The following is a 23,748-nucleotide window of genomic DNA, read 5'->3' as shown; positions in this document are numbered from 1 at the left end:
TACCAACTCATGCTTACCGAGTATAAACAAACTTACAAACCTGTACCAAAAGATGGTAGAAGTACCTTAGAGAGGGTATAAATTAAAGCATTCGTGTGAAGCTTAAGATAAATTAAGATCACTAATTCTCCTTCCATAGTCATCAAAGGTTATCTTGGCTTCCCCTGGTATAATCTGGTACAACTCCAGTGCTGGCCAGACCAGTTTGGGTGGCAAAATATGCTTGCTTGCTAAGGGCCATTTAAATACGCTGGGCATTAAAACTGTGTGCTGAAATTCAGTGCAGTTCCCTAAATTATGCGCAAGCTAATGGTATGCTAATGCAGCAGGAGTTAAAAAAAAAAAAGCATGCTAAATGTGCATAAAAAATGCTTAGTGCTCATAAAAGCATGATTTATGTACATAAACCCTGATTTTCTGTGCAGAAAACCTGGTATATAAAAAGGGTTTTCAGCACAGAAAGCATGTTTTGCGTTCATAAAACATTTTCTGCGCATAAAGCCCGAGTACAGATGCCAGCACTGGATCTGTAGCTTCCGCCCAAAAACTAATATTAGCCCTGGAAACTGACAAAGAGTTCAGTTTCCAGCGATAAGAACGCACGAGTTAAGCCAGCGCACCTCTCTTTTTGTGCACAAAGCTCCTTCCTGCATCGGCAGTAAAGCTTGCACATTAAAAAAACGAGTGCACAACTGTAGTTAAACCTGTGTGCCCTCCTGAGTGCACCTTTAATGCATCAGAGCCTACGTGGGAAGCACTGAAAATCTGCTACATTTAAGCTGAGAGGATTTCTATTACCTGATATCCTAAATTACTCTGATCTTCTGTTTAGGTTTCTTAGCACCACTTTGCTTTGCAGGGTTTCTCATGTAAGCTTAGACTGTATTATAGGGCAGTGGATTGTCTACGTGGTGTGAGACATTTGTCGCTGTAACTGGGCAGAAAGTGCGTTGTAGTGGGCTGATAAAAAAAAAATCGTTGGAGCAAAAAAATCCCCATAGAACTTGCTTGTTATGTGGGAAGCACCTAATGTTTGCTGCCTATAAACCCTCCCACCCTATTCCTCTTCCAAACACTCTATTTCCTGTTTTTCTTATATAGATTGCTTGGCAGGGCAAAGATTAAATTCTTACAGCTGTTCCCAATTAGATAATATGGTCCCTGTCTTCAATTAAACTGCATCTATTAACCCACCTTTGAGACTTTAAATCTTTTCCCCAGTTCTCAAACACTCATTTTTCCTGTTTGTCTTGACTTAGATTGTAACAGGGACTGTCTCTCGCATGTGTATCAGTACAGTGCTGCATACACCTTTTAGTGCTATTTAAATGTATAAAAGTGATGGTATCCCATAGTCATTCCAGTCTTTGCATTCTGTTTACTTCTCAGCAAGGTTTAAGAGAATTACATCATCTCACATTTCCAGAGGGAGTGAAGTACACATAAGCACCATGTGTCAAGGTGACTAATCACAGGGTAAACACCTAGTGCTGCAGAGGAGCACATCTCCACTCCACACACTAATCACGTGCTTCTTCTTATTACATGCAATGAGGAGTCATGGTTCTTTCAGACAAGCAGGGCCAGCGCGTCCACTAGGCAAACCAGGCGGCAAAGAGGGAGTAGAGGCTCGGTGGGCCATAAGCGGAGCCCATCCCGTTCGCGGCCTAGAAAAGACTCAGCAAACACCAGTGGCGCCCATTCTGCTCGCGGTTGAGATAAGCACTCAGTGGGCTGCGAGCAGCACTCATCCTGCTTGCAGCCAAGAGAAGCAGACTCGGCGGGCCGCAAGCGACCTCTCTTTTTGTGTGTGTGTATGAGATAGAGAGGGAGCCTGTGTGAGGGAGTGAGAGTGCATGTGTGCGTGTGTGAGAAAGGGAACCTGTGTAAGGGTGATTGTGCCACAAAGAGAGAGAACCTGTGTGAAGGGGGGAGTGTGCAAGAGACAAAGAGTGTCTGTATGCGGTGGTGTATGAGAGAGAGACAGAGAGAAGGGGTGTGTATCTGTGAGAAAAAGAGGGAGTCTTTATGAGGGAATGTGTATGTGAGTTTGAGAAAGAGAGAGGGAGCTTGTATGTGTGTGTGTGTGTGTGTGAGTGAGGGGGATTGTGATTCAGAGAGTGATAGTGTTAGAGGGAGAGAGCCTGTGAATAAGACAAGGATCCTAAGTGTGTGTGTGAGAGAAGAGACCTGTCTGAGTCAATAAGGACATTTGTGAGTGAGGGCAAGAGTGCATATATGTGTGTGTGTCTAGTAGTGTGCATGTACAGGAAAGTCTGTGTATGTGAGAGAGAACAGAAGTGCATAATTATGTGGGTGTATATGAGAGAAAAGAGAAAGTTTGTGCACAACTCCTGCTCCTCACCCCATCAGCTAATCCATGACAATCTCAGGGCACCTGGAAATCAAATGTTCCCAGGTAGTTTTGTTAGTTGTAATCATTGGGCATTAATATTTGATGTGTGCGCTGGTTTTCGATTTTTGTTTTGGAGCTGGGAAATTTTTTATTTTTTTGAGTTTTTAATTTTTGGATGTCACTCTATTTGTCTGCTAATTTGAATTATTCCTTTTACTAGTATGGTTTTATTATTGTTTTATATTTCTTCATTTTATTGTTGCATAATTTTTACTTCTGCATTTGGACTGGGGAGCAGAAGGCAGAAGGTTCGCCTAAGGCACTTAATACTCTTGCACTGTCCCTGCAGGCAAGGATGTCCACTTTTGTCTTAAAATTTCTAAGAGGATATTTCTATCACCCTTTAGATAAAGGGTGGGAATACAGATATCCCCAGGTATAAAGAATTCAATCCTCGGGCTGCTCACACATGTGTCCTATACACCACTTCTGAGCACAGACACCGACCTTCCCCAGGGGTCATTCCCTTAGTGCTCCTCTGAACATACTCTTGGGTCCTGACCCAGGGATCATACCCCTAGTGCTCCCTTGAGCATGGACACGGCCCTGATCCTGGGATGAGTCTCCTAAAGCTCCTCTGAGTACAGACACGGACCTACCCCTGAGATCAGTCCTTCTCTGAGCATAGACAGGGATCTCCTCAGGCATCACACAATTTCATGTGTGATGCCAAAGTAATATACGGAATGATTAAAATAAAAGGGTAGGAAAAGAGAGAAAAAAATTACTAAATGGTTGTCAGTAGAGTGGACCTTTGTGCTGTGGCAGAGTCGACACAGTCTAGTGGGCGAACCCATTAGGCCCACGCCAACCGCTGGCGAACGTGCCCTAGGCCGGGTCAGAACTGGAGCTTCACCTGTACCAGCCCCATTCCCCACAGGTTGAGCCCTTGGGTTCCAGGGGCCAGCAGGACTTAGGCGATAGTCCCACAGGGCAAACAGAAAGACAGAGTCCAAGGGCAAGCTGAGCTCACAGCAGACAGCAGTCTGGCAATCTCCACATTCAGGACCAGGCTCAGAGCAAGGTATAGTCCAGGTCCGTAGCAATAGTTAGTGGCAGGTAAGAGAGTAGCTAGGTCCGAAGCAAAGGTCAGTGGCAGGCGACAGGTGTGAGAGTGGTCCAGGTCCGAAGCAGAGATCAGATCTGAGTAGGCAAGCTGAGGCAAGGTACGGCAAACGGCGCAGGGCGAGACTGGATGGGGCAAGGTGAACCGGATGAGGAAAGGCAGGAAGCAGGAACACCACAAGGCAATACATACTGCAAGGCAGGAAACCTGTTGCTGAGGCACCAGCCTGGAGCGGGGCTGGGGTTTAAATACCCAGCCGTGCTGACATCATCAGGGCGCACTGGCTTGCAGTTTCTTGACGCGGGGTCTTCTTGAGTTGATGTGTGGTGTGCACACCTAGAGGACCCAGTGTCGGAGAACGGTGAATGGCGACATCCATACCGTGGGAGGGGCCTGAGTGGCATGCCAAAGTTGGGGTGAGTGGGACTGCTTGCTGGACTGTCCCTCAAGCAGCCAAACGTTACAGCGGTAATAACTAAAAGTATAGGTTATGAAACGAACAGCACCAGGGTCATCTCAGGTATTGGTGCTGGTCCTTATTGTCCCCTGGTAAGTTTTCATTTCTGGTCTGGCGGCAGGATACTACATATTTTGCTGCTATAGCTGCTGTTTCTTCTCTTTCCCCCAGGATTATAGGGAGGTTTTCCTGCTCATTCTTTTGTGGGAAGTCTGACTTTCTCTGTCACCTTTGGGAAATGTGTATCTCTGACCTCTTTGTATTTTGCACAGCACAGGAGGAAATGCAATTCTGTTTCTATTTCTCCAGTGTTCCATTGCATACAGAGTCTGGCTTCTTGGGGTTTCCAGTTTTCTTCGGCATCTTTCTATTTCTAGTATGTGGTCTCTTATTCTGTATTTGGTGAAGGTCTGCTTCTTTTTTGCATTTGTGATAGAGGTGCTAGCATGTATTCTTTGTGTAAGGTTCTGTAACAGTCCAGCGTATTTTGTTTTCCAATTTGCTCTGCCCAATATAAGGTGTAATGATGTTCTAGGGCACATTTCAATATCTGCATTTCTGTCTTTTTATATGCTGGGTTGCAGTTGTTTTTAGTTCCCGCTGTTAATGTTGGATTGATATAGCAGGTTTGCTATGGAAATGCTGAATTTGTTTTTTCCAGGGTTTTGTGTTGTATCACAGATTGCCTGATACCAGTATCTGAAAATGTCTTTTTGTATGGTGAGTAGGAAGGGGAAGGGACCTAATTCTGCTCAGGCCCTAGTAGGGATGTTTCTGTGGGCAGGAAGTGTCTGTTTGCAGAACGGGAGGTGCAGGATTTCTAACAGGTATCTGTTCCATTCTGGAGAATTTGGGGTTAATGATAAGACCTCAGTCTCATATAAAAGTATTGGTTGAATGATGCTATCAAATAATTGTAATAGTAGTTTTACTAGTGGTTTGTCCAGAGGTTTCTATGTTGCATATAAGGCTCTTAGAGCTTTATCTGATAGCGTCTTAGTTTACAGGCAATTTAAAATTCCCAGATGCACTTAAAAGTCTCACGCCAAGGTATCCAGTCCGGCCTGTGCGCAACTTCGTGTTTTATTTAGGAAGAATTTGAATTGGAGATGTTTTGGGTGTTTTTTTTTCTGGAAAATGATAACTTCGGTTATGGCCTGGTTTAGCCTAGAGCTCCTTTTTCTCTCCCCGCAGTGTTCCCGGGTCTCCCGGTTACTGACTCGAAGGCGGGAGCGGTCACTGCGGCGGCGCACTTTACTGACGTCAGCAGCGCGCGTCCCCCCTTCTCCTTTCCTCGGCCTCGCGTGCGCGCCCCGGGCCGGTCCCGGCGGTGCAGAGCGCGGCAGGAGCTGCTCCCGGGGGATGGTGGGAGGGGGGTGAGTGCGGGAGCTCGTGCTCTCCTTCGTTACCGGCGGCGAGGGGGGGGGGGGGACCGGCTCGTAGCCACTCGGAGGAGCTGGGCTGTTCCGCTCGCATTATCGGAGGACCCGGGCAGCTTTCCTGTGACGTCTCGCTCGGTGCATGCTCGTTTGTTCTTTAACGTAAGACAGGGCGCTGGAAGTGATGGTGCCCGAGTGAGGATTTAGCACGCCGGGTTTTTCTTCTCCCGAGTCGAGCACGGACTAAGCGCAGAGGAGCCTTGGATGGTGGCTCAGTAGGCACTGCTCCCGTCTGCCCTGCTGCCCTTTTCTCTCTCTCTCTCTCTCTGCCAGGGAGAGATTGATTCCTGAGGTCTTTGCACCTTGAAGCGCGCGTCCTGCTGTCTAGTTAATGAAGTACTTTGGCAATGGTCATCTTCCCAGGCCAGGGGTAGCTTTTTTGGACCCGTTTAAAACGGTCCTCATTTCGTAAATTTTTTTTTTTTAACAGATTGTTAGTGTTAAAAAAAAAAAAAAAAGCAGCTTTTGTTTAAACCAGGCTGATGCTCGATAGCGATCTTTCTTGTTAGTGGAGTTTGCTGAGAGATTAAAAAAAAAAAACAAAAAAAACTCGCGAGCTCTTGCAGATTGAGTTTAAGGGTGAGCGCAAATGGATAAGTGCATACTTGGGTCATAGGTTGATGGGCACTGGTATTTATTCATAAATGACACAGTATGATCAGGCCCCAGAGTACTGTACAGGATTAATCCTCTGCCAAGCTTGCGGTCTGTGGCTGAGAACAAGGAGATCATTTGTTCAAGGACACAGTGGTGACCCACTGGGATTTAAACCTGTAATATACTTCTGCGCCCTCACCAGACAAATTAACCTGACCGTGTCTGATGCAAGCGGTCTGCCCTCCCTCCTTTAAGATGCCATTTACTAAACTTCTTTAATATATGCTACTTCACATCTGAACCGCTGCCCTTTATCAGTCAGAATGAAGTGTATTCTAATTAGCATTGCCTAGTATGGTTATGATTTGAGACTTAGTTATATTTTTTTTTTAATGTTTACCCGGATTGTTACGAACTTGTGCGAACAGCAATTAAAGCAGAGCGCCAGGGCTGCATAACACTCGCCGTCACCGCGATATATTGGGAATGAGCTTAGTCTGGGACAGCCATACGCTAAATGCCTTATTGTCCTTTTGACAAAAAGGGAGTTGTAGCTCTCTTTGGTGGTGCATTAATTGTTGTGTAGTGCAAATGAGTCACGGGGTACACAACGCGTGTGACTCACAAATGTGCTTTTTTTTTTTTTCTCACGGTGGCTCCCCGCCATGCCCTAGAGAGATAAGTCACGGTAGGTGTGTTGTGTGTAGTTGTGTAAAGCCTCGATTGTGTTGTTTGTGTTGTAGCCTATGAGCTGGGATAGCAGGTGTCATGGATGAGGTGGCTTTCTCGCTTGGAACCATTGATATGTTCTACAACAACGGGGCATGTACCGCTGGGAGATTTAAGCTTCCTGCAGAAGAATGGGTAAGTAAATTTGTCAGATTTCTTTGCTTAAGAAAAGAAAATGATACTCTATGCCTGAGTTACTTTATATTTGTGTGGAGGATGAATGATGGGGAACAAATACTTAAACGTTGGTCTTAGAAATGAGACAAGAAATATAATTACATTTCTCTCCTTTTTTCTCTCCTCATTTATTTTATTTAAGGAGGCACTGTCAGGTTGCTAAAATGGGAGTCTGAAAATATAAATTTGATGATGGCAAACGCTGAGCCCTGACTTTTACGGTCTGGGGTACTGGGTACGCAGGCATTAGGGAAAAAGTGCAGGATTGCTTCTATGGCCAAGTCTAAAAGCAAAGCATGTTCAGGCAGCATCATCTGAATTTTCAAGAAGGCTGCTCGCCCTGCAAAAATGTTGCTACTAGTAATTTTGTTATGGGTTTGACAGTTGCTTGGTTTTGATGGTTAATATTACTACCCTTACTATAAGGCTTGCGGGTAACCTGCAGGGAGCGGCAGTTACTATCCTTTAACAAAAACATGGGGGTAACCTGCACAGAGTGGCAATTAAAACCCTTAACAGAAACATGGGGTAACCTGCAGGGAGCGGCAGTTACTATCCTTTAACAAAAACATGGGGGTAACCTGCACAGAGTGGCAATTAAAACCCTTAACAGAAACATGGGGTAACCTGCAGGGAGCGGCAGTTACTATCCTTTAACAAAAACATGGGGGTAACCTGCACAGAGTGGCAATTAAAACCCTTAACAGAAACATGGGGTAACCTGCAGGGAGCGGCAGTTACTATCCTTTAACAAAAACATGGGGTAACCTGCACAGAGTGGCAATTAAAACCCTTAACAGAAACATGGGGTAACCTGCAGGGAGCGGCAGTTACTATCCTTTAACAAAAACATGGGGTAACCTGCACAGAGTGGCAATTAAAACCCTTAACAGAAACATGGGGTAACCCGCACAGAGTGGCAATTAAAACCCTTAACAGAAACATGGGGTAACCCGCACAGAGTGGCAATTAAAACTCTTCTAACAGAAACATGGGGTAACCTGCAGGGAGTGGCAGTTACTGCCATAAGAAACTTGCTGGGCAGACTGGCTGGATCATTTTGGTCTTTTTCTGCTGTCATTATTATATTACTATATATTATCTCAACTATTTAATTATACTTTTTCATCTCTTCCTGCTTCATCTGTGCAGCGCTGACAAGTGGGTTATTTCCCCCTACCAGCAGATGGAGGCAGACAGCGCTGTCTTCCTCTGTGACATCACAGCCACTACTTAGGAGGTGGTGCCAGCAGTGAGAATCCAGTATTTTCTGCCTCCAGCAGATGATACGGCTGGGTGGTGTGGCAGGATGTTGCCGGATCCAGAGATCAGACCCTGGGCCATGCCACTGGTTGTGGCCGGCAGAGCGAGCCTGTTTCAGAATTTTTAGTTCCTGTGGGGACGTGGGGGAGCAGAAAAGAAAAATTTTTTTCAAGCTCTGCTTTGAGAGGAAGGTTTGATGGTGGTGGCCTCCTCTCAAACCCCCTCCCTTCTCCTGTGCTTGTGAGAACAGAGAGGGGGAAAAAAAAAGAAAATTAAACTGCAGGGAGCTGTATGGGGGAGCTTGTCTCCTCGGTACATTCAGGAGGAGCCGTTCCCCTAAGGCCTCTCAGGGCCGTGTGGTGAGTAGCAATCGGCTCCGGAGGGGGAAGGTGGATGCTGCCATCGAACTACTTGGCACGTGGGTGGGCTAGTGGATAAATCGGAGCGCGCCCACCACTGCGGTGACCCTGGAATGTGTGGCATGGCTACAGAGAAGTGGGCCGCTCTGCCTGGGGTGCATGCATACGGGGGCGGGGGGGGAGCCCAGCAAGTGTTCCCTCATGCTGCAGCTGACGGCAGGGTCCTTCCTCTCCCATTCAAGAGCATGGGCAGTCACAGGCAGGGCTGGAGGGCTTACTATGTGGTCTGGTACAGGCCCTGCTGCTCCGGCGGCCATTTTGTCGGTTCTCACGTCTACAGATTTGCACATGGCAGGATCAGCGGTGCTGTGTGGGGAGGCCGTGATGCCTTCGACCCTGGTCCTGTTGACGGTTCTCATAGGGAGCCTGATGTTCCCCACCCTCCCTTCACTGGGGGAGCTAGGAGACCTTTTGCTGGAGTTCAAGCGATTATTGTATCAGGTCTCCTGTGCATTTAAGAGGCCATCGGATAGTGCGGCTACAGAGGGGCCTGTAAGGTTCATGAGCCCTGGCCTCTAATTTGGCACTTCAGGTGTGCTGCCCAAGAGAGCGTGGACAGCCGTTGAGGCCCCAGGCCCTTCAGGGCAAGCCCAGTGGGGCTCTTGGGGGGGGGGCTGTGGAGACGAGGCAAGGTTGGTCCTTTTGGAGGAAAGAGAAATTGCTTTGGGCCAGCGGCTGACTCTGTCATCCTCTTGTTCCTGCTTGTTGGAGGTTTGATAGAGCAGATGATTTCCTGCCTGTGTCTCGAAGACGTGGCATCTCAGTAATTTGAGAGGCTCTAGTGCCAGTTTCATTGCAAAGACAGGGCCAGGGAAGGTATTCAGTTTAATTTGTGGTGCAGAAAGAAGGAAGTCACTTTTCAGCCTATTTTGGTTCCGCAAAAGATCAATGCGGCGCTGCGGGTGCGAATAGGGATAGTAGTGGTTCGCCAAGAGGATTGTTTTGGCGTCTTTGGTTTGATCGGAGTCATATTGGAATATCCCTATTCAATCAGTCCATCATAGGTTTCTTCATTTTGTGGTGCTGGGCAAGTACTTTCAATACCGAGCTTTTCTTTTCGGCCTAACAGCTGCGCCAAGGGCTTTCACAAAGATGCTGCTGATGGTAGCAGTGGCGCTAGGTAGGGAAACGGTTCTGGTGCACCCGTACTTGGATGACTGGCTCATCTGGGTGAAGCAGGGACTGGAGTGCCCTCACCTGATTCGGCGGTTTCTAAGTATGTTCAATACCCAGCCTTCTGAGCTGGCAGGTGAACCTACCGAAGAGCAGTTTGGTTCCATCCCAGTCTTTGAAATGCTTGGGGGTTGTGTTTCGAGGAAGTGTTTCCTTAGCTCAGAGAGGGTGAACAAGTTAGTCTCACGTGCTTTGTCGGCCACGCTTTTCAGTGTCCAAGGTCTGGGATTATTTGCAGGTCCTGGGTTCTATGGCTTCTATGTTACATTTCGTTCTGTGGGTGTTGGCTCACATGCGGCCTCTGCAGCGAGTGCTGATGGCATCCATTGTCAGAGGAGTTTTACCTGCCCTTGTAACTTCAGGGATGTGCCAGGCCCAGCCTCTCATGGTGGCTATCTAGTCACAGTCTGGAGAGGGGGGTAGAACTAATGCTGCTAGACTGGGTGGTAGGGTCCACCAATGCCAGCTTCTAGGGTTGGGGGAGCTGTTTGCCTAGAGCAAGTGGCTCAAGCTTGGTGGTCAGTAAGGGAAGCTTCCTGCTCTATCGAATCGCTTGGACACGTGAGGGATGCCTTCCTGTCGTCTGCAGGTCTGGAATCGGACAGTGAGAGTCTTCTCGGACAAAGCAATGGCTGTAACCAATATCACTTGTCAAGGGCAGGGCGAAGAGTCGCTGGGTGGCTCAGGAGGTCCAGGAGTCTTTGTGGTCTGGCGGAACGTTATCTGTTGACAGATGATCCCAGCAGACAGCAGTTAGATCCGGGCTAAGGGGCGATGTTCTCAGAAGCCACGGATCTCGTTTGGTCAAGGTGGGGGCAGGCCTCTTTTGGACCTGATGGCTTCAGTGCCAAAGGCAGAGCATTTTTTCAGCTGCAGGAGAGAGTTCGGATCCAAAGGAGTCCGTGATCAGGTCCGCCTGTAGCCCACACAAATGCTGCAGTATGCATTTCCTCCATGCCTTCTCATAGGTCGAGTTTTGCGGCACCTGGAGAGGCAACCGGTAGGAGTGGTGCTTGTCGGGCCGGAGTGTCTACACCGCCCATGGATCTTGAAACTGGTGCTTCGGGCAATGGACGGATTCATCAGCTTCAGTCATCTGCAGGGGCTTCTTCGTCAAGGGCCCATCTTTTCAGATCCGGTGGTATCACTTTGGTCTCGTGGCTTGGCTCGTTGAGGAGAAACTCTTACAGTTGAAAGGGTACTCGGAGCCAGTTATTTCTACATTGCTTTAAGCTAGGAGAGACCATCCACTTCCCTGGCATAGGTTTGAGTGTGGGGAGTGTTTGAGTCCTTGTGCTTGGAGGAAGGTGGACATTCATTCCTCAGCCTCAGGAGTTAGCAAGTGGCAGCCTTAGAATGTCTTTGAGGCAAGTGATAGGGAATCGAGCTTTTCTATCTGCCCCCATGTAGAAAGTGTCCAGCGGGCAGCCTTAAATTGCTTTCTGCAAGTTCTAGGTGAACCTCCTTTTGAGCCTTTGTGGTGAATTTCATTGGAGGGCTTTACCTTGAGGTCGGTCTTTCTGTTGGCATTTTGTTCAAGCACATGGATTTCAGAGCTTCGAGTTTGGTCCTATAGAGACTGTTTCCCGTGGATTTTGGGCGATGGAGAGGTGGTTGCGTGCGGGGCCTTCGTTTTTAGCAAAGGTGGTTTGCCTTGTTCCGTTTCAACCGGATGGTGGGGTTTCCTGTGTTTCCGATTTATTGGCGCCGCCGCATGCGAGGGAACTTCTATTATTGGGTGTGCGTTTGGCTCTGTTGCGGTGCTTTAAAGTGGCTCGGAGATTTCATCATTCTCATCATCGTTTTGTCTTGTTCGGTGGAGCAAAGATAGGAGTACGTATTCTACTGAGTTGCAAGTAGCCTTCTGGGCGGAGTGGTAGTTGGTGTTGCTGCAGGAAATCTGTAGGGCTGAGTCATGGTCTTTGCTCCACGCTTTCTCCAGGCATTACCGATTGGTTGGTCAGGCGCCGGAGGAAGTAGTGTAGTGTAGAGATGTTTGGGTACATTTCACTTGTCTAGACTGATCTGTGGCATGAATAGGAAAGGAAAATTGGTTCTTACCTGCTAATTTTTGTTCCAGAAATACCACAGAACACGTCCAGAGGCCAGCTTTTGCTTTCGAAAGACCCCTGACGCTGTACTTGGTGGTTGTTAATGCAGAGCCGTATGAGGGCGTTCATTCTTCAGGGCTGAAGGATTTCCAGTTCCTTTGTGTTGCGACCGTCGCTGCTCGACGCCCTCACTCCGCCCTCTTTACCTCTGTGGCGACTCCCTCCGGGTCTGATGGATGGCTGGCTGCCGCGGCGTCTCCATGCCGTCTCCCTCCGGCGTCCCCGGACCGGCTCGACGTTGCAGATCCGCCATGTTTCCTGAAGACCTAGGGCGCACCCGTGCACTCTGATTGAAGTACCAGCAAGAGCGCGAACCTTAGGGGCGTCCCCCTGAGATGACGTCATCCGCTTCCAATATTTAAAGGTCTCTATTTCACTATCTATCTGAGTTAGCAAGGGTTTGGGGTTTGCTTCGGCTACACCTCCCAAGCTACTCTGCCTCCTCGGACTTACCAGAGGTACCCGCTCCTCAGGGGCCTTGCTCTTTTTCTTTACTTTCAGATTACAGATAGGAACCGGTACTCACTCCTCGAGGGCCCATGTTCCTGGTCACTCTGAAGATTCTCTACTGCTTGGAAGCTATTGCTGCTACAAACAATCGTGACTTACCATCGCTCTCTCAGAGCTTTCCCTGGAACCAGGTACTCGCTCCTCGAGGCCTAAACCTTTCCAGCTCCTGAGCTCTCTGAGACCTTATGTGAGTTTTGTCATCTAGTTCTGTTCATGAACTCTGCCTACTCACTTTCTACAGTTTCTCAACAGCTCAGCCATCCTGGATCACTGTTCCAGTACCTGAGGGACTAGAGCCCTGCCGGGCATATCAGCTCACTACTGCCACCTCTTGTGGTTTCAAAAACCTGTCTCCATACTCAAGCCTAGCCGGTGGTCCCTCTCGGGATATTCTCCCGGGGGCGTGGTCATCTGCCACCGGCCCAGGGATCCACCCACAACTATATCAGGTTCATTACAGATTGCTACTCCTTAGCAAGAAGATATCTGAGACACTACAAGATTGCTGACTCCTCCTTCTTAGGAGCCATTCTTAACAGATTGCTAACTCCGCAGTCTGTCTAACAGCAGATTTCTAACAGATTGCTAACTCCCTAGCAGATTTACTACACTTTGTTGGATGTGAGGGCTCCAGTTCAGGAGGCTCTAACCCGTTATTCATGGTTTGCCACTGTTCACCCTGGAGGGGAGAGTTCATTTGTGTTTGGAGGGTTGCACTCTATTTTGGCTTGGGCACAGGTCAATACTGAGGGACTGCAGGTGGCACTCTCGGTTATGTAGCGGTGCCTGAAAAGCTTTTATTCTCTGCACCCATCTGCTGGTAGGGATGCAAAACCCACTTGTCTGGACTGGTATTTCAGGTAAAGAGCAGTTTTCCTATGAGACTTAACTGGCTGAATCACATAGGGTACTCAGTGGCATGGCTATGCCTCTTAATATCCCTGAACAAGTTGCTTGTTAGCCAGATGAGTCATATCAGAGTAACTATAAACCTATTACGCAGGTCTAACTTATCCGCTTAACTTAACCAGATAAGTCCAACTGGATAGCTGTGCCCGCAGGAGAGGGGTGGGAAACACCGCCTTTATAATATCTCCTTTTTAGTTTTGACCACTGCTTTTCTACTTCCCCTCGATTTTTCCCATCCAGCTAACGACCCTTGAGGTGCTCTCCCCATCTTAACATTGGTTTTCTTGAAGTCTAGGGACCCTCACCTTTCACTGAACCCTCATCTTCAGTACGTGTGAAGAGGGAGATATGATGCTGATGCTCTACCTCTTTACTCCTACCCCCCCCCCCCCCCCCCGCCAAAAAGAGAGAGAAAATGTGTAATTCTTTTTGAGGCGAGAGGAACTATGTTAAAGAAATAAACACTTTGGTGAGGGCCTTTGGGCCGCGTGTGATCTGTCGGGGGAAATGGACCGACCCGCTCCAGGGTTAACATCTTCTGCCTTTCGTGTTCTGTGCTGCTGCTTGCGGGCTACGCTTAGAGGGAGCGCTTCGTGAAGAAAATAAAATAACGAAGGCGCGTAGGGCTGGTGGCTCATTTTAATTCCCTCCGATGGATAAAATGCATGTATTACATGTCCTCTGCTGTCTGATCACTGAGTTTCTAGACTTGGCCGGCGTGTAGGATCTTCCGCTTCTTTTTGCACCCGTACAGAAGATAAAGGGGGAGTGGGGGTGGGGGGTGGGGTGGTGTTTCTGTGGGTCCTTTAGCTGTGGTGCTGAAGTGGCAGTGGATACCATGTCCTGTCTTTTGCTGTTCACTAGGGGGATCGAAGTGCCAGTCCCATGGTCTTCAGGTCTGCAACGCTGAAGTGGAAGGAGAGCCTGCTGAACAGGAAAAGGCCCTTCGTGGGAAGATGTTGCTATGCCTGCACTCCCTTGAGCCGGGTAAGACCTCTCTTACACGTGACGGCCAGAAATGATGCCCTGCGGCTTTAATGCTTCAGACCTTTAAAATTATTTCCAGAAGTAATCCGAGTAATGCATTCCATAGCCAACGGGTTCTGACCGGGCAATGCCCTTGTATAAACTTTGCAGGGGGTGGCAAGATGTTCTTACTTTATATTTGGTTCAAATATGTTTATTGGTGCATTTTAAACAAACAAGAAAAAGCAAAGCAAACAATTAACAGAAAGTTCCCTGTATGTACCAGGATCAGTCCAGACTCCTGGGTTTTGCCTCCCCTCCAGCAGATGGAGACAGAAGTTTTGATGGACTCTGCCCTATACCCTGAGGTGCCACCCACAGTCTGTCAGTATTTCTCTGTCTTCAGCAGATGGTGGAGGTGCAAAACTCATAGTCTGTATGGTGTGCTTAGTTGGAAAGGAAAAGGTCTTAGATAGCAAAGTTATAAAAAAAAAACCCCCAACAAAAAAACAAAGGACAAAGAGGAAAGGGGAATTGGTAAGAAGAAGGCACGAACCTTCAGCCTCCCAGGGGGTTGCCAGGTCCTGAGGGGACCATCCTCCCTGGTCCTTGAGGCAGCTGCGGCTAGGGGTCAAGGGCCCTATTACCCACTGGGCAGCAGACCCTGGGGTGATACCGGGGAGCCCAGATCACTCACCCCAGAGGAACCAGAACCCACATGAGGCAAGTTTAACTTTTTTTTTTACTTTTTTTTTTTTTTTTAATTTAAGGTAAGTGTTTGCTGAATTGTGCGGGGGGGAGGGGGCTCTCTCTATCCTTCCTCGCTGCCAGTCCGTCATTGGTTTTTGGGGTTTTTTTCTCTGTTTTGCAGCGTTTTGAGCTCTTTTTTTGCTTTTGTTTTTCGGCTGCAGGCAGTTTGCCATGACGGTCCGTCTGCCGCACGTGTGGCTCAGTGTGCGCGCGCACTTGTCTAGGGACGGCCTCTGCTCGTCCTGTCTCCCCGGGACAAAGGAATGTCTGCGGCCGCCGGGGGGAAGGTGGGGGGTGTGATGCTTCGATTTAGCTCAACAACGCAGGCATTCGGAGACATGCCGCCACCTCCTTTTCCTCTCCCATTCCCGCTGAGCGCGGGAACGGGCGCCATTTTGGGGGCCCATGTCTTCAGTGCCACAAACCTCGGTGGGGGAGAAGATTCTCCCGCCCTCGCTATCTCCACAGTGCATGACCCCGGCAGACAAAATGCCACTATTTCAGGACTTGGCAGGGCTTCCTGATCCTGATGCTCAAGGTGCTGGCCCTGATGTTGATACGGACGGCTCTTCCTCTTCCTCCTCTTCCTCTTCTTCCTTCTCATCGGATTTTGTTTTATTATTACACAAGGCCTTTAAGGCCAGAAAGGCCAACAAGAAACAGTCTGCAGGCAAATTGGCTTTCGCGGAGCAGCTGGCTAAGGCTAGAAAGCGGTCCAGGACGGAGGAGAGCATGGGGGCGCCTAATGCCAAGCGTCCCTTGAGGGCAGTGGCCCCTCGGGGCGATCCAGTAACTTCTTCAGACACTTCTGATCCGGATGAGGATCAGAACCTACCATCCCAGCCCCTGAGGGGGATGGACATCAACAGCTGGGTGCTGTAGAGGGAGATGATCCGAAGGTGGTCCGACTCTTCAGGAAAGAGGAGCTCGGGCCCCTAATTCCTGCTATTTTAGGGGAATTAGGTATTGAGGCTCCACAAGAAGCATCCCGTTTAGGGTCTACGGATCCGGTATTGTTGGGCCTGAGGGTTCCGCCTACTTCTTTTCCGTTCCATTTTTCAGCGACGGACTTGTTCTTCCAGAAATGGGACACCCCTGATCTGGGGTTGAAGGTCACTAAGGTGATGGACAGGCTATATCCTCTGCCGGAGGATGCTTTGGATATTCTTCAAGTTCCCAAGGTGGATGCTGTAGTGTCAGCTGTCACGAAGAAAACCACTATCCCTGTTACTGGTTCCACAGCTCTCAAGGAGCTGCAGGTCCATAAACTGGAGATTCAGCTCAAGAAGATCTTCGAGGTGTCAGCGCTGGGAGTTCGAGCAGCGATGTGCAGTAATTTTGCCTTGAGAGCTGGCCTTCGCTGGGTACAACAGCTACAGGCTAATGAATCCCTGTAGGAAGGAGAAGCTCTTCAGGTGGGGTGCCTTGAGGCGGTGAACGCTTATAGCGCGGATGCCCTTTATGATCTGTTGCGGACATCGGCCCGGTCCGGGTGCAAGTAGCAGCTCTCTGTTGTTTGCGCGGTAACATACAGGGGATAGCATTGTTGGTGCATCCGGACGTGGCTCAGTTCCTTCGGGGAGCAAAGCACTTACGAATGCCGGTAAGACAGCCTTGTCCTTCTTGGAGTCTAAATTTGGTCCTCACAGCTTTGTGTGCGGTGCCTTTTGAGCCTTTAAAAAGGGCAACATTGAAAGATCTTATGCTAAAAGTGGTGTTTTTGGTAGCTATTTCCTCTGCTTGTAGAGTTTCCGAGCTTCAAGCGTTATCCCGCCGGGAGCCCTTCTTGAGAATTTCGGATTCTAGAGTGTCTTTGCGGAAGGTTCCTTCCTTTCTACCGAAGGTAGTTTCTTCCTTCCATTTGAATCAATCAGTGGAACTTCCATCCTTTTCGGAATTGAACCGGTCGGATCCTCTTTCTAGGGAATTGAAGTTAGATGTGCGCTGGGTATTACTACGTTATTTGGAGGTGACTAGCAGTTTCCGAGTTTCGGTTCATCTTTTTGTACTCTGGAGTGGTCCCAAAAGAGGTAATATGGCTTCAAAGATGACAATAGCCCGCTGGCTGAAGGAGGCTATAAGTTCTGCATATCTATTGCGTGGGAGGTTTTTTCCGGTTGGACTTCGGGCACATTCCACCCGTTCGCAGGTGAGCTTCTGGACGAAATGTCAACAGATTTCACCACAAGAGATTTGCAGGGCGGTTACCTGGAACCCATTACATACCTTTGCGAGGCATTATCGGTTGGATGTCCAGGATCCGGATTCTGGGGGATTTGGAGAAGGTGTGCTGAGAGTGGGCCTCTCCGGATCCCATCCCAGGTAAGAAAAGCTCTGGTACATCCCAGGAGTCTGGACTGATCCTGGTACGTACAGGGAAAGGAAAATTGGTCCTTACCTGATAATTTTCTTTCCTGAAGTACTAAGGATCAGTCCAGAGTCCCGCCCGCTTAGTGCATAGAAGTAATGGAGAGTCCGCTTGTTCAGCATTTGGCTACTTTTGATCTGCAGAGTAATCTTATTTACAGTATTCAATGGATTCTGTTCCTACTTGGGATGAGTGATTCAGTTCAAGTTAATGTATATAGTTAGTTTGGTTTTGAACCATTCTGCTTTGTGACTGAGTAATACTATGGGTGGCACCTCAGGGTATAGGGCAGAGTCGGTCAAAACTTCTCTGTCTCCATCTGCTGGGGGGAGGCAAAACCCAGGAGTCTGGACTGATTCTTGGTACTATAGGAACGAAAATTATCAGGTAAGGACCAATTTTCCTATATTGAGAATACAAGGCAAAGAAAACCACAAAAATATAAAGGAAGCGATTATTACATCTTAATGTAAGAGGTTGGCAAGGTCAAGGTTGTTACGAATAAAACAGTATATCACTAATGGTTGATAGGTGGAGAAATTACAGAGTCAAAGTAGACGTCCAAAGGTTTCCACACCTCAAGCCAAGAAGCCAAATGATTAAATTTAGAGGCAACCGCTCTTTCATATTTACAGTACATGCAAATTGTGTTCCAACAGTAATGTTCGTTGAGTAAATCGCTATTTCCTAGTGTGTAGCCAGATGGACTCAAGACCAATGGGTATTGTGCTCTCCTGATAGCAGATGGGAGACGGAGTCAGATTTCAAAGCTGTCGTCACTCTACAGGTTCTACCGCTGGATGTTCAGGCCCAGGAGGACACAGCCTTTGCAAGGACAGTACTAAGTGGGCCACGAGCAGCCTCCCACCCTGTCAGGGAGCAGCTTTTGTACATCCCATTGGTCCTGAGTCCATCTGGCTACACACTAGGAAATGGAGAAATTACTTACCTGATAATTTCGTTTTCCTTAGTGTAGACAGATGGACTCAGCATCCCGCCCACGGCTGCCCCAGAAAACGAGAACCTCTGATAACAAACCTCAAGATTAAGCAAATACGGGTAAGCCATGGCCTACCCCTAGCTCAAGACACCCATAGTTTGTCTGGTGTCGGCGTTAATTGGTTGAGTACATTGGCGGTCTCCAGTTTGGAGATCGGTTGAACCAGTTCAAGTTTAATCAAGTTATTTATGCAAACATATATCCACTATGGCTTTTCGAGGAGAATACTGAAGAGTTAAGCTTGCTGCACGGGTATACGTAGAGTGACGTCAGCTTTGAAATCTGACTCCGTCTTCCATCTGCTATTAGGAGAGCAAAATACCCATTGGTCCTGAGTCCACCTATGTACACTAAGGAAAACGAAATTATCAGGTAAGTAACTTCTCCATTCTTCCAAAACGACAATTAAATTGTGTGACCACCAGGAAAAAATCCAGGAGCTTCCTGTGTGAGTTAGGAAGATAAATAGGAAGGATAGATATGTGATATGTAAGCCTAAAGTCCAAACTTAGAATTCGGGAAATGATTTTCCAGATTGTCATCCAGAATTGCTGGATTATGGGGCAGAAAAACAACATAAGTGACAAAATGGCCCTAGGGGATGCACAGGACTAACAATTACGTGAAGCAGCTATATCTTCTCTAGAGTTTCCAAGGAGTCCACACTGCTTGGTACATAACAAAAAGAGAGGACCGAGTTAGACTGGAAGATAGTGAAATATGCAATGATGTGTTCCAAAAGTAAACCCAATCAACATTATTTTTGGAGCATTCGGGTCGGCAAGCCACATCTTCTTTAAGTTGGTAAGGATTGGAAATTACCCTGCTTTAAGGGATTTGTACAGCCTGGATGCTAAATGACCCAGTCCCAATAAAACACCATCAGCTGGGGGAGGCATTGAAAATTGGACTTAGAGAAAAGATCAGGGCCCAGGCAGTCATGAAGTTGCAGCTAATAGTAGAACTGGGATTTTGGTACTTGGTAACAAGACATTATATTATCAAAAGGTAGCACTTTATTCTCATTTTGTAATGATGCCAAGAACCAAATACCACAGGCTTGCCATACCTTCCAGTTTCGGCTTTTGCTAAGAAGTTTAATGTGAGCATGATTCCAGGGAGAGGCCAATTTGGAATAATTCCATTTGGGAGAGAAAGAAACCTGTAATTGGTCAAATTCTGTAAACGCTCTATGCTTTGTGAAGGATAGGCTTAATGAGTAGAGATTGTAAGCGTGTCATCTTAGGAAGAGCTTGAAATGGAAAAGGAGAAACCTATCACTGTTCTGTTTAACCAGCGAGAATAGTCCTGGATCTGCAAATAATCAGACTTCCAATAGAATCCCTGCTGTAAGATATGTGCCTGGTGATAGCTATAAAAGTCTGGAAAATTAATTCCCGCATTACCCTTAGCTTTCAATTTGCTTGCTGCAATCTGTGGGGGCTTGTGGTTCCATAAGAAATCAAGTAACATATGATCCCCTTGTTTGTAAAAGTCTGTAGAAAAGAATATGGGAATCATGGAGAGTGTAAAATTTAATCCTAAGGGCTAATACCATTTTGATCATATATAATCAAGATAAAGAGACCTTGAAGCATTGTCCCCTAAAGCATCTGCAGTATGGACAGTTCACATCGAAGTACTATGTGAGAAAGGGTATCAAAAAACTATATACCCAGGTACTTAAGACCATTTTTAACATTTTGAAATGGATATTCGGAGAGATCCACATGGCGACCCAGTAGATTCAACGGTAACAACTCAGGTTTTTGCCAGTTCACATGGTATCCTGAAAAGGCTGAGTAGGTTGCAATGAGATAAAAAAGATGGAGGGATTTATCAATGTTTTTAATATATATTACAAAACATCATCTGCATAGGTGGAAAGTTTGTAGGTATTGTTACCAATTTTTAGTCCCAAGATGTCAGGATGTTGACGGATTGCAAGTAGTAAGGGTTCTAGAGCCAGGTTGAAAAGGAAAGAGGATAGAGAACAGCCCTGTCTAGTTCCTCTGTGAAGCTCGAACGAGAAGAAAGTCTACAGTTAACATAGGGTGCTGCAAGTAGTTGATAAAGCAGCCTAACACCCGCAATGAAAGCGTCATCAAAGCCGAACCATTGTAACACCTGAAGTAGATAACGCCATTTGACTCTGTAAAATTCCTTTTCAGCATCTCGGGAGAGGGCAATAATTGGAGAGGATCCAACTTGGCCAACTCGAGAATATGAAGAAATAAACGAGAATTATTGGAGATGGATCGATCCTTGATGAAGCCAGATTGATCTTTATGGATTTGATCCTCAGTGTTGTTAGTTAACCGAAGATCTAAGATTTTAGCAAAAATTTTATAATTATATTGAGCAAAGAAATGGGCCTATAATTAGAGACAAGTTTGGGGTCCCTGCCTGGCCTTGGTAACACCACAATTCAAACTTCAGAGAAAAGAGGAGCTAGCGAAGGAGATAGCATGTCAGAAAAGTAGATATATAACTTTGGAACCATAACATTCTGGAATGCCATATAAAAGTCTACAGTAAAACCATTGGGTCCTGATGTCTTCCCCCAGGAAGAGCCGTTAAAGCAGATGTTTTTTTCTGTTATGGATAAAGGACTATCCAGTATTCCTCGTTGTTCCGGAAGGAGAGTTGGGTGGTCCACCTGTGAAAGAAATTGGTCAGATGTGGAGGTGGTAGTTGATTCAGACTTATACATATTAGAATAAAAGTCTTTGACCTCTCCAAAATGCCAGTGTCGGTGGAGATCAACCTGTCGTCAGCGACATGAATTGCATGAATGTCTTCTTTCTCTTTTCTTTTTCTTTTTTCTCCAGATAATTAGCCAGTAAGTGGCCACATTCATTATTTTCAGAATAATATTGAGCCTTTTGGACAAACAAGGATTTTGCAGCCTGCTTACTTAGTAGTTTGTTATATTCATAGCTGGCCTTCTGCAGAGAAAGCAAGGTGACGGCAGAGTTCAAAATATGACCTTTTTCCAGATGGTCTACTTCAGCTTGTAGGCGTGATATTTCCTCTCTCATTTTCCAATGAATGGCAATGCAGAAGCTAATGATTTCCCCCCGAATAGTGGCCTTAAATGCAGCCAAACTATGGGGAAAGAAACATCTGGTTTAGTATTATTTTTAAAATACTAATCTATTCTCTCCACAATATGGGTGGAGAAAGCAGGATCTTCCATAAGGCTCGAATTGGACCGCCAAAGATGATCTACAACTGCAGACCTGGAGATGGTAATGCACAACGTTACAGCAGCATGATCTGAAATTAAAATAGGCTTAATTAAAGCAGGTTTGGCATCCGGAATTAAATCACCGGACACCAGAAAATAGTCAATTCTTGAGTAAGAAGAGTGAGAGCTATTAAAAAAAAAAAAAGGTATAATCTTTGTCGGTGGGGTGTAGCAGGCGCCAGGGATCAGAGAGAACTAATGATTTCATGAAGCCTGTGATGACCTTCTGTGACTTAGAGCAGGATACTTAGTACTTGGTTGTTTGTCTAAAATAGGGTCTAAAGGTTGATTGAAGTCCAACCCCCCTCATCACCAATTTGGAAGTTTCATTGCCCATAAGCTGAGAGGTAACATGTTGGGGAAAAAAGTGGGGATCAGTATTAAGACCGTACTAATTGAAGAAAGTGAACCTTTCTCCACCAATGGCAGCAAGAGCAAAAACCCATCTGCCATCAGTGTTGAGAATGTGATTAAGGATCTGAACACTGAGGCTCTTATGAAACAAGATGGCCACTCCTTGTTTTGTTTTTTTTGAACACTGTAGAAAAAAGAACTTCACCTACCCAATCTTGTTTTGATTTGAGACTCTGTGGAAGATATATCAGTCTCCTGTATCAGAGCCACATCTGCCTGCAGTGATTTCAAATATGTTAGCACTTTCTTGCATTTGATGGGGTGTGAAAGACCATTGACTTTTAAAAATACAACTAAAATTTCAGAAATGGAAGCCACTGTGAAAGGAACAATGAACACACAGTCCCCATCATAGATACAGCAACATATTGATAAAGAAAAAAGAACCAGAGTACATGCCTAACCTTAGAGTAAAAAAAATATTGAAAAAAAGACACATCAGAAAAAAATATAAAAAACACACATCAGAAAAAAATATGTAACACAACCCAAAACACTGGGAACGGGTTAAACCCAGACAACATAGGCCTCATGGCAGGAAGCATAGTCAGCCATTATCCAGTTTCCAGTGGCAACATGAGCATCACCCACTTTAACAACGGAAGAAAAACATTTCAATGCTGCAGCAGTAAAAGGAAAAACATTGGAGATCAGAGTTGATATCCAAGTCAGATAACAAAGGAAGACAGCAAAGGCCCATAGAAACAGGCTTGAGAGGCTGAGGTGATCATCCAAACTGGAGAGAGACGCGTACAAGTCCTCGGGGGAGAAGAAAGACCGTGTGTTGTTTCAGGCGTGTTACTCGCGTAAGGGCCGGGAATAGATGGCCATATTGAGCGCCTAGAGCTTGTAAACGTGGCCTGAATGCCAAAAAGGCCTTCCTTTTCCCAAGGTCTGGCACAAAGAGCAAGGAATATCCTTTAAAAGTTATGGGGGCCTTAGTACTGGCTGTAGAGAGAATTTCCAGCACCTGAGGATAGCGGAGCAACTTGAAAATGATTGGCCTCCGGTACCTGGTGTTTTTCAGAGGCCATGAAGGAAACCGGTGTGCCCTTTCAGTTTTTAGCGACAAAGTAAACTGAATATTGAGAAAGCTGACCATGTACTCTCCATACAGACCCTCAGGAACTCCTGATATAGGTGAATATTATTTGAGTCTGATTTGCAGTGTCTTCTAGGTCAAGCTGAAGCTGTTCTAGCTTGTGCAACGTCTGTGGTAAGGGTTCCGTCGCGCCCGTGCATGGTGCAGTTTTTTGCTCAACTGTTTCCAGCCGTTCCTGGTAGGATGACAGCTGCTGCAAAAGCAGCGATAATTGGCTGCGAATGGCAGCTGTCTTGTCCATGTTGACCTGTAGCATGCCCTTCCTTTGCTTAAGTTCCTCCAGCACTAATTCCATCGATGCCATGTTCTTTGATTGGGCCAAATCCTCTGGCTGGGGGTCGGGGGGATTTTGCTTTGATCGTTTGGTGCCAGACAGTGCCGCAAAAGCAGCTTCGATCTTCCCCGATATTGTGAGGATGCTAGATATCCCAAAAAAACCCCAAAACAAGGCAAGTCCCACTGAAGAGTGAGTGATGAAAGCCGATTCTTGAAGGGAACCGGGAGAGCTAAGGATTCAGGCAGCTCCCAGCGTGTCGCTTTAAATTTATTGTAAAATTTTCTGAAGAGGTGGATCATCTAGAACACGAAGATCATCTAGAACACGAGGAATGACGCAAAATAATCGGAAAATG

The 23,748-nt window shown here is 46.8% G+C and overlaps 1 protein-coding gene and 1 long non-coding RNA gene across 6 annotated transcripts in view; one reads left to right on the top strand and one right to left on the bottom strand.

The window, feature by feature from the left end:
* The window catches only part of GPAM (glycerol-3-phosphate acyltransferase, mitochondrial), a 148,736-nt gene that overhangs the window by 43,280 nt on the left and 81,708 nt on the right, over positions 1-23,748 (top strand). Inside the window, exons 1-3 of one of the 5 annotated variants that reach the window (XM_029610373.1) lie at positions 5,016-5,315; positions 6,719-6,839; positions 14,131-14,253. In XM_029610373.1, the coding sequence (XP_029466233.1) occupies positions 6,744-6,839; positions 14,131-14,253 (219 nt within the window). In that variant the 5' untranslated portion in view covers positions 5,016-5,315; positions 6,719-6,743. Of the gene's footprint in view, positions 1-5,015; positions 5,316-5,338; positions 5,481-5,832; positions 5,958-6,718; positions 6,840-14,130; positions 14,254-23,748 lie in introns of those variants that run through there. The other 4 variants (XM_029610376.1, XM_029610374.1, XM_029610375.1 and 1 more) reach the window with 4 other exon arrangements.
* LOC115095982 overlaps positions 1-23,748 on the bottom strand; it is a 31,477-nt gene that overhangs the window by 6,292 nt on the left and 1,437 nt on the right. The window lies entirely within an intron of this gene.

Source organism: Rhinatrema bivittatum, chromosome 7 (genome assembly GCF_901001135.1).
Source record: "Rhinatrema bivittatum chromosome 7, aRhiBiv1.1, whole genome shotgun sequence".
NCBI classification, from domain to species: domain Eukaryota; kingdom Metazoa; phylum Chordata; class Amphibia; order Gymnophiona; family Rhinatrematidae; genus Rhinatrema; species Rhinatrema bivittatum.
This window is presented reverse-complemented; position numbering and strand designations above follow the sequence as displayed.